Source organism: Musa acuminata, chromosome BXJ1-1 (genome assembly GCF_036884655.1).
Source record: "Musa acuminata AAA Group cultivar baxijiao chromosome BXJ1-1, Cavendish_Baxijiao_AAA, whole genome shotgun sequence".
NCBI classification, from domain to species: Eukaryota; Viridiplantae; Streptophyta; class Magnoliopsida; order Zingiberales; family Musaceae; genus Musa; species Musa acuminata.
Window position 1 is genome coordinate 39,910,430 of NC_088327.1, and position 11,021 is coordinate 39,921,450.

The window sequence follows — 11,021 nt, forward strand, 5'->3', positions numbered from 1 at the left end:
ATTGTTATAAATAGGGAGGCAAAAGCAAAGGTTAGAATTGTAGATTTATACCAAAAAAAAAAAGAGTTTATATATATATATATATATATATATATATATATATATATATATATATATATATATATACATATCTAAGTCATTAAAGGATTTTATTTATATATTAATTGTTTTTCTTAATTTTAATCGGTTTGAAACCAAAGATTTCAATTTCGGTTCGATTTCAATTTTCAGGAACTGCAATTAAACCGCTAGAATCCGATCCCAGTTCGACTTAGAACCGTTGAACCATTGGTCCGGTTCTATTTGAATTCTCGAGTGGTTCGTTTAAACCGAACGGTTTAGCTGGAGAAACAGCAAAACTAGCAGGCAACATAAGAAGCCCACTGTTTGATGCATGTAGAGCACACTTCAATTTGGTTTGCAGAACTTCCTGCCATCTACAGTTTGCAGAATTACACATTTAACAAGCTGAATAAGAAGAGCTCAGTTGAAACTTGATGCATTCTACAGGCTGCAGGAGTGCAAATGAATCTCGAATAATGACTTGAAATATACACTTTAATCAAGTATGATAAGAACATAAAATATACTTTTAGTCCACCCTATCTGGAAAGAAATCAAACAAGGACTACTCAATTATGGCCCTGCACAATCTGGAAAGCCAATGTTTTCAGCATAAGAAGAAAACAAACCATGCGAAGGACCAATAATTAGTGATAACCGATGTTAAGCACCGACGAAACACAATTATATATATATTTATCTTCCTGAAACATATGTACATCGATGCTACTAGTAGGCTTACAGAAGACTTAAAAATGCTAAGAAAGGCATTCTCGATATAAAGATCATGAAACCAAAGTCTTTTAGACGAATGCACAACATTTTCCAACCTATAAAGAAAGCGAGATTAAGTAACTGGCTGAAGGAAATGTATGGTTGTCCCCTGCTAAAACCCTGGAGCGAGAACCATTCCTGCAGCTTATTCGTCAGAAACCATGGTTAATTCGACATGAACACCGTTGCCGTTGGAGTAGAGGTTCCTATCTGGCAGGCTCTTTACAGGCTTCTTCAAGTTCGTGTTCCTGTTGGATTTCACAGGTGAGAAGCTGTTGCTAAAGATATGTCTTTTTGTTGGGTTGCTACAATGGCTGGGATTTTGCAGCAAAGTATCGAGTTGCCCACATGCAGCTCCAATGAGTCCTGCCAAATAATTAATATTGCTATGATCAAGAGATGCTAGACTCAACTTCATTCTCCTGACATGAATGTGGAATCAGAAGAAAGGCATGAAAATAACATAACAGGTCATAAAAGTGAGATATTCATGGATAGTAGTCTGAATTCAAACAACCATCAGAAAGCCTAAATGAACAAGAGATGCATACATTAGCACTCAGCCCTTCAGAAAGCTTCATATAAAAATGGAATTGTGATAACACAGCCAAGCCAGTACCACACAAAGCAATATCAATATAACACTTTCTCATATGGAGTAAACTATATGACTATAAACATCCACTGTAACCTTGTATAATGAACTTCAACAAAAACAAACAAGGAGGACATCCAAAGTTCATTACCAAAAAAAGCATATAATATTTCTACAAAAGGCGCATGATAAACATGCTCATCTGCTCGACGTACAATAAACAGCCATAATCATCGAGTCATCATCATGCTTGGAAGCAATAGCAGAAGATGATCAGAGAAAAATTCTCAATTGTACTGAAAAGCAATTGCAAATATACAATGGAGAGAATATATGAGCCTGCCTATCCCATTAGAAGTTAATCATAACATCTAACACCAACAAGGCTGAAGTGCAGAGCCCAAGCGGTGTAATTGCCCTCTTATCATTCTCTATTCATTTCTCTGCCTTACCCACAGGTGGTCGGTGACACAAAGGGGCACACGAGAACCACTGAATGGTCCTTTAGCATTCCTTCTTACTCACCCTTTAATCATGATTATTAGTAGCTAATTTATATTTAAAAAATAAATGTATAATATATCCTTATTATTATTTCACCATTTATTTACTCACATTCTTTCTTTTCTGTTCATTGCAACAGTCTTTGGTTTTCCTTTTTCTCTTCTTTTCACTGCATGCTACAATCTTAAAATCAGAAATAGATATTTTAATTTTGAAAAAAAAAAGATCTTTTAATGCATACAACAACAAGCCATACGAAATTGATATTTTAATAATTACATTAATTACTGAAAGAGAGTTGAAGATTTGAAGCTGACAGGAAGGTCACAGAATGCCAAAGAACAACCAACCTAACGGAATATTAATGTCGATTCCAGCTTCGATGTAATTATAAATATTAGTAGTGAATTACAGCTATGAACCGCAATGGCATATTTAAGTCTTTGAGTTACGCAGGAATGCACATCCTAAATCTAAATTTAGAGTGTGTGTGTGTGTGTGTGTGTGTATAAAGTTATAAACACACTCAAAACTTAGATTTAGGATGTGCGTTCCTGCATAACTCAAAGACTTAAATATGCTATTGTGGTTCATAACTCAAAGCTTCAATATATATATACACACACATGTATTTCCCTTCAAAGTTAGTGATTTTCATTTTTGTATCTCTATATATATAGAGAGAGACACAAATGTGAATATATATTTTGTGATTTCATATGAATATATATATTAATATGCAATTTTGCCTAAGAATTATTGCACTTCAACTACAGTGGTTACAGCAACAAAATCATCTCTACAATATGAGTAGAAGTGTCCAACTAATAGACCCATCAGCATTGTGCATGAAACCAAAAGTATTTGCTAACACAGACAGCATCTGAGTTCCAAATTCAGTATTTAGAGGAAAGTAAATGAGAATTGATGGGTTAGAAGCAATAAGTTGGCAATAGGACAGAATTATTTAGGAGTTGGTAATTTTTTCTTCTAAAAGGAAAGGAAAAATGATGAAACCATGGATTATGAAATCATTAATCTGAAAAGATGAGCAGGTCAATTATGTGTAGACTTGTTAAATGAAAATTAAAAAAGACATTCCGAGATATAGTGAAAGAACAAGGACCATTTCTAGGGTGAATTTAGACTAGAGGAAGTGCGGCATATGCTGCTACAGACAAATGGACATGTTTCTGAGTGAAGCATTACCTAAAAATAGGGCAGAGGGTTTTCCAGGTCTTGACTTGAACTCCGGATGAAATTGCACACCAATAAAATAAGGATGAGCATGGAACTCAACAATCTGCACCAGCTTATAAATATTTAAAAGAATTCAAAATTTTCACAAAATTCAGGTCTATGCCATCGTATGCATACCTCCATTCGTCTTTTGGTTTCATCTTTACCAACAAAAGAGAGACCAGCCTTTTCAAGTTCTGCAACCATTTCAGGGTTTACCTGTGGACATAATAATCCAGCATAAACAAATTTCCCAAAACTTATGTATCTATTTAAGCATCTCAAATTAGAACATTATACTGAAGTTCTCAATTTATGTGTAAATAAACAGACCTCATATCGGTGTCGATGTCGTTCATCGATAAAGCTGACATTCCCATACCTAAAGAGAAGGTGAACTTCACTTAGATTTATGCTACATAAGGGCAATGAAGAAAAATGAGAACAGAAATGGGCATAAAATTTTAGAAGCATATTTGTCTGCTTACAACTTAGCAGATATACAGTCAGGAACCTCAAAAAAGGTCCTCCTTGATCCAAGATGCATTGTAGCTCCCTTATGAGTCTTAGAACCCTTTATTTGTCATAATAAGATATGTAAAGCTGCAGAAGATTCCTGATAGAAATAACAAAAATGATGGCCAAACTAGTTACCTCTGGCATAAAAACAATACATGGATTTGTTGTGTCAGGATCAAACTCTGTGCTATTTGCATCTTGCAAGTTCAGAATAGAACGGGCAAATTCAATGACAGCAACTTGCATGCCAAGACAAATTCCAAGAAATGGAACATTGTTTTCACGGGCATATTTAGCAGCTAGAATTTTTCCTTCCACCCCTCTATCTCCAAAACCTCCTGGGACTAGTATGCCATCTGCACCCTGAGCTGAAGATAATTAGATAGCTACAGGCAAAAATGTATAACCTACTACTGTTGTTAAAACTACAGCTAAAACCTTGAAAATGCAGATTGTCTCAAGAATCTAAGACCAACTATATAAATGAGAATTACACTCACCTTCAACCGTTTCCATGCTCCTCTAAAAAGATCAGGTGTCTGTAAATGAGATTAATCATATAGTCATCAGTTTCAAATGTGAACCAGCAACAAAGACTGAAGGATTTTGAAAAATAAACAGACTTCTATTGCTGCACTGTCTTCAAGGTCAGAAGGTCGAACCCAATCCACCACAAGTTTCTTATAACAAGCAATAGAAGCATGCAGAAGAGCCTGCAAATATATTGATGATACAATCAGGTACAATTTATAAGTTGGAGAAGCACATATTTAATGAGATCAACTAATGGGAGGAACTTATCGAATCTTCCTTTTTAAATTCCAAAGAAAAACATGGGACAAAATATCAACCAAATTTTGCATCTTTATGAAACCATAATTTGTAAAAAGAGTTTAAAGCACTCACAATGACTGAACTTTTGTCTGATTAAATCATAGATTGCACATCAGAAATATGGATAAATCCTCTAAAAGAACTAAATAGCCTGAGCATGTTTGTGCTAATAGTTAGATTTTATGCTTAATGCCGAGCCTCTTCCTACATGCCAAAGCTTTTGGGAATAATGTTAACCCAACCATTATTATCACAGTACAAGAGCATGTCATTGATTGACCGGCACCCTCTTTTCCACCATTTGTCCTTTGCTCTTGCCCTGGATCAATGTGCAGAGACTTTTAATCTCACTTGGATCCTCATTACAAGTCCATTAATCCTTCATCCACCTAAATGTGATAGGTCTTAGAGCATGTATATAATGTTTGACTCTTTCATGCTAGATGAATTACAGAGACCCAACTGTAATTTATTATCACTAATAATTAATCAAATCCGTGTTAGATCTTCTAAGCACTAAGAAAAGTAGTAGACACAACTGTCATGCTTTTAAACCATTTGAAGTATTAACAAAGAACCTTTCATTTTATGTTTCCTAATGGTGTGATAAAGGCCAAGAAGGAGCCCAATCAGGTGGAAAATACATTGTATGCCAGGTCAAGCTATACAATTACCATATTCTTCCTCATTTTGTGATACAATGCAAAATTGGGGAAATCCATTAAACTTAGATTGTGATTGATTATAGGTCCTAAAACAACATGAGTATCCTATCATCTCCAGGCAACATGGACGAAGCTGAATACCAGCCAGGGATTGATTAATTTCCAGATATTATTTCCATATGTGTTTTGTGAATCCAATATCAATTGTTCTTTTGCTACATCATATAATGCATAATAAATGCAACAAATACTTCCTAGTCAAGTACTTTCTTAGCTACAGTTTCCCCGAATAACATACTTGCATTCCTCAACCGATATTTCGTCCTAGAAAAAAGTTTGTGGTCTTATCATTATGATAGACTGCGAAGTAGAAATGTTTCTGAATACAGGACGAAGACAACAGACATATTCTAGAGATAGTGGTATATGCATTTTATCTGAACTCAATGTGCTTTAATGTGAAACTATGTACATGTAGAATCCATGAAGAGTTATGTCAACATTTAGAAAAGTTTACTGTCACCAGGCATCTAAAGTACATAAATATACTAATTGCATGATCATCTCTTTGTTGAATCAATTATTGCAACCAATAGTTGCAATAGATGGACCATAGAAGTGGAGATAAATTAAGAACTATCTATTTATCATGTCCAGCTAATGACAACAACTAAATAATTCAAATTAAATAATCAATGCAAAACTTTCCAGCAAATACCAGAGTTCAGAATTTAGGAACATGGATATATATCATTGAATAAACATGTATTCACCTCCAATACTGAGAGATAAGAATCAGACTGGCCAGTATACTTTCCAACCATCACAATCCTAACCTGAAAATAACAAAATGGGTCAAACTGCAACCAGAAAATAACCAAGGCACCTAACTTAGGAGTAAAAGAGAAAGAGGAGAGAGAGAGAGAGAGAAAGAGAGAGAGAGAGAGCTCACAGGATCGTGCAAGGTGTCATAACTTCTGGCTCTACTTGTCCATTCTTCCAATGCAAGTTCCTTAGCAATCCTATGCAAATAAAAAGTGAATATTTATATCATGCCTATCTATATTTAGATATCATTAAGCAGAGATCAAGATGATGAACTATCAAAATTATTGCAATAGAAGGACAAGTTAATCAGACCAACCCTTGAAGATTCAATAGCTTTATAATAGTCTCATGTGCCTTTTGCTCCTACAGGGACAAAAGTAATGTTTAAATGTACAGGAGTACATATTTCAAAAATATAATAACATCCACAATCTTATTAGAAACAATAGACTCTACCCCCAACAATAAAGGAATGTGCCAAATATTTGTAACATCATTGAGAGTAATGATATCTGCCACCTGCAAAAACAATTTATTGATCAAGTAGCATTCGGGGTAAACATATATTCATTTATTGCAAAAAGGTTAAGGAGAAATAATTAGAACTTAAGAAGAATACCGGGACATGGCAAAATCTTGAAAGTTTCTCTTTTATGTTTTCATCCAGTGCCTAACAAAAGCATAAGAATCGGAACTATCATAGGCTAAAGTAAAATGATAACTAAAGAAACTTAAAAGGAGATGGTGGATGGACAAAAAAAATTGAGTGGAAACCTTAGTGCTCTGGCAGGCTAGAATGTCAGGTGCCAACCCAAGTCCTCTTAGGCCCCAAACACTATGTTGTGTTGGCTTAGTCTTCTACAAAGTTTTTTAAACCAAATTATTATCAAATTGAAAGACCACACTGAACATATAGACTGCAAGATGAACTGTTGCTCAATTTTGTGTATGGAGTATGTATACTATGCTACACCCCTAACCTGCTCACCGACTTCATTTAGAACAGGAACAAGACTGACATGGACCACACAAAAGTTATCAGGACCTGTAAGAAGATTGATTTGGAGAAACACTCGTGTAAAAATGACTGAGATGATAAGTTGATTGTAAGAGATAGTTGACTCTAAGCAGGTCTCCTCACCTACACGGTAAGAGAACTGACCCAAAGCTTCTATAAATGGCATAGATTCTATATCTCCTGCATGAAGAATTCCACTGTCGTTATGCCGTGAAAAGATCGTGGTCCCTGCACCGCATACTTACACCACTATGGGTAACATCATGAAAATCATAATTATCCATAAATAAATTGCCAAGTTTCTGGCTGATATATATAAATATTATATATATATACATATATATATACATACATATATACATACATATATATATACATATATATATACATACATATATATATACATACATATATATATACATACATATATATATACATACATATATATATACATATATATATATATATATATATATATATAATATCTCATCTTTGTATGAGGAAAATCAAACAAGATGATATACCTATGGTTCCACCCAATTCTATTACACAAACATCCGGAGGCCCTTCTTCCCCATCCACGGGTATCATAGCTGCACGTTCTATCCACTCTTGTATGGCATCTGTCATGTGCGGCATGACCTTGGTACAACAAACATTGAGAGAGGTTCAGGACTACTAGGATAATAACCAAATTATGATCCAAACAGATCAGATGATTTTTTAAGAGAAAAGCTGCAGGCAGGACTCATACCTGGACTGTCTTCCCCAGATAGTCTCCCCTTCTCTCCTTGTCAATGACAAACTATCACAAAACAATAAGAAAATAATGGTAAGTTGATAGAGCAAAGATAGACAATGTTTGCAAAAGAAAATTCAAAGATGAATGTAAAAGTACAAAATATAGTTGTAGCATACATGTCAAAGTAGTTCATAAATGCAGCATAGTTAGACCAGTTAATAGGGAAGGCATGGATATATTTGGTACCTGATAGATCTTTCCAGTTGTGATGCTATTGTCACAAGTTAACTTGACATCAAGAAACCTTTCATAGTTTCCAAGAACCAAGTCCACCTGCAAAAATAAATCTTCAGCCAAAGCGAAACAAAGAAGAAAAAGAATTATTTCTAGAATAAAAATCAATAAGATATAACAGTTGAAATAGAAGGCATGTGGGACAAAGATAGCAGGCACAAAAATGTAGCAAGAACTATTAGTTACCTCACCGCCATCATCTAAGACAAACACTTCGCCATGCTCAAACGGGGACATTGTCCCAGCGTCAGTATTTAGATAAGGATCTGCAAAGAATACCACGAGTGGAAGGTAAGTCATCCTTGGCAAAACAAAAGCAACAAAGTGACATTGTGAACCACACAACTGAGACTCTACTATTAACACAGACTTCAAACACAATAACTTCAGAGCACCTTTCAATTTTATTTGTCTGTGAAAGAAATTGGAGGGGAAGGGTGATTGTTTTGCTAATTGTTCCCTTTTGCCATCACATATGAATCTGTTTTGACTGAATCCTCAGCCTTTTAGATTGCTTAAACAAGAATTAGAAATAAATGAATAAATGCTTGTTTCAATATGAATTAAGTGTTCCCAGTTCTAGTTACTGGAGATAAATGCTATATATCATATCCTGAAGTTTCAAGGTTGTTGTTATTCTCATCTTAATGACTGAAAATCTGCATGATATCTCCCAAATTAAAAGGCTACAGAACTACAGCAGAGTTGAAAAAAACTTAAAGATCCCAAAGCAAACGGCAAGGAAAATAAAATCCAGGTTGACAAAGAACTGAAGAACAACTGTTGCCGAAACAAAAATAAACAAGCTGCCCTATTTCACAAGTCATATTGTGAACCAGCGGCCCTAAAGATAGACAACGCAATTACCATGCTAAAAATGATACCATGTTGGCATGATTGTTCCTCTTGTAAATGAAAAGCTAGAGATGATGGTTTGCCAAAGTGAGAACAGATTACTCTCCCTGGAAACCAGTGATGAAAAGATTGTTCCTTCTCCAACGAGAGACCAGACCGACCATCTCTGAGCGAAACATCCGCAAGAAAAGAGACAAAACAAACGGCAATTTTAATCGGTAAAAGGGAAAGCTGACGCCCCAAACAAGCCTCATTCCCGAGACAAGAAACTTCTCGTATGTGAACAAGATACTGGAAAGCTCGATCACTTGGAACAGAGGCATCAAAGAGAGGAGAAAAGTACCAATCTTTATCGCCGTCACTCGGAGCCCGCATGCCTTGAGGAGGACTCCAATGCTGCTCGCCGTCACCCCTTTCCCCAGTCCACTGACCACTCCCCCCGTCACCAACACGTACTTCATCTCTCTCACATACACACACCCACAATGAAGAAAACGACTAGTAAAGAAGCTCACTCGAATTGAAAAGCGAAAATTAGCAAGCGGAACAATTTCCTCTCTCTCTCTCTCTCTCTCTCTCTCTCTCGTTACGGCGAAGAAGTGTGGGATGAGAAGAAGCAGAGAAGGTCATTATATACTTTCTTCCAAGCTTTCTACTTAAAACAAAAAACTTTAGCTGAAAGTTACATTTTTTTCATTGCCACTAAAATGTAAATTTGACATTTTTTTCCACATTCTTTTTCCTTCCCTCTCATAAACCCAAAAATTAATCGTCTAAAAAGAAATCCAAAAAAATAACGCATCGCAACCGATGCCGTCCTCAAAAGAACATCATGCTCCCTCTGCTTCTCTACCATTTTAATGAGAGCTTTACGTCGACCCAGCTTTGTCGTCCTCCGACTTACACGATCAGGACGTATCCGCCGCTTTGCTCGAGGATGTCCTTCGCCATCTACGCAAGCATGCTTGTCATAAAATTACACCTGGATTCCAATCGTATTCTGCTGGTCTTAAGTATTGGTCAAAAGAGTTAAACTAAATTATCTGCTTACGATCAGATTACATCATCTCAGGAAGGTTGTAGCTGCCGGGAAAAAGCAGCAGTCCAGCGAAGGCTTAAACACCAAACACGTTATGCTGCATCGCAACAAACAACATCTGCATCACGTATCAATTTCGGCGCCATTAGCGCCGAAAGGGTTCAGATCCAAAGATTCTCTTGTGCAAAACACCGTCGAGTTGAGATAAGGACAAGCGATCTATGAACCACGCTGCTCCTGTGTTTTTTCATTCATCACGACAACGATTTCAACATCCATTATACGGCCACCTGTTAACTGTGTGCTATGGTTATTACGACCACAGTTTACGTGGAACAAATAAGCATTGCACTAAATGCAATTCTATGTGCTACTTGTAGTGAAAGTTTCTTAGTAGTAATTTACAGTGTTTCTTGCTACGTGCTACATTATCGACCGTAGACAAGTGAGACTTGGCCAGAAGACATCGCATCTGCCCCTTTCAGATTCGATATCACATCAAGCTAATTCAACACGAGCAAATTAGACTTTGTAGCCAATTTGAGGGAGAAAAGAGGAAGATTGAAGTGTTTGGTCACCAGATTTGACCACACGGCACGAAATTAGGCCACATTACCACTTTATTTAGCAGTTCGTCAACTAAAACTATCATTAACGAACGAATCTATTATAGTTCGTCAACTGGAAGAAGCTTTGCAGATCTGCTATCATGATCGAGGCAGAGGACACGATTTTCCCCAGCAATATTGAATGGTTGATGACGTCGTGTTAGCTCCATGACGTCAGTACGAGCATGTGGGAGGCAAAGGAGAACCTGGTTCTTGCCTGGTTCGAAACAGGAAAGCCACGCTAGTCCAAGGGAGGATCCGGAAAGGGCCCTTGCGTATCACACCCACGTTATCACCGCACATGAGGGTGGGGGGATGGTCAACTGTAGTGCTCCGTCATTTCCTTGTCAGCTGGGGCCCGGTCGAGTCGACGTTGACGATGATAAGGTACGGGCCGAGTCGGCGGTATCGTGGTCCACGTTTCCCGGCTACGGGCGTTCGCCC

The 11,021-nt window shown here is 36.7% G+C and overlaps 1 protein-coding gene across 4 annotated transcripts; it reads right to left on the reverse strand.

Moving 5' to 3' along the window:
• Positions 1-819: 819 nt before the first annotated feature.
• Positions 820-9,787, reverse strand: LOC135678853 (uncharacterized). Of its 4 annotated transcripts, none has more exons than XM_065192071.1 (21): positions 9,274-9,787; positions 8,262-8,341; positions 8,028-8,114; positions 7,794-7,844; positions 7,564-7,681; positions 7,163-7,279; positions 7,002-7,066; positions 6,796-6,879; positions 6,641-6,691; positions 6,478-6,540; positions 6,338-6,384; positions 6,146-6,215; positions 5,967-6,029; positions 4,318-4,407; positions 4,195-4,233; positions 3,830-4,057; positions 3,664-3,749; positions 3,509-3,557; positions 3,314-3,394; positions 3,146-3,239; positions 820-1,203 (listed from the first exon to the last, which is right to left on the reverse strand). In XM_065192071.1, the coding sequence occupies exons 1-21, from the start codon at positions 9,389-9,391 to the stop codon at positions 983-985; spliced, it is 1,902 nt and encodes a 633-aa protein (XP_065048143.1). In that variant the 5' UTR covers positions 9,392-9,787; the 3' UTR covers positions 820-982. The 4 variants fall into 4 exon arrangements, with proteins under 4 accessions (XP_065048143.1, XP_065048157.1, XP_065048149.1 ...); XM_065192085.1 differs by having other exon boundaries at positions 7,163-7,219; positions 9,274-9,786; XM_065192077.1 differs by having other exon boundaries at positions 7,163-7,267; positions 9,274-9,785.
• Between the last annotated feature and the right edge of the window lie 1,234 nt (positions 9,788-11,021).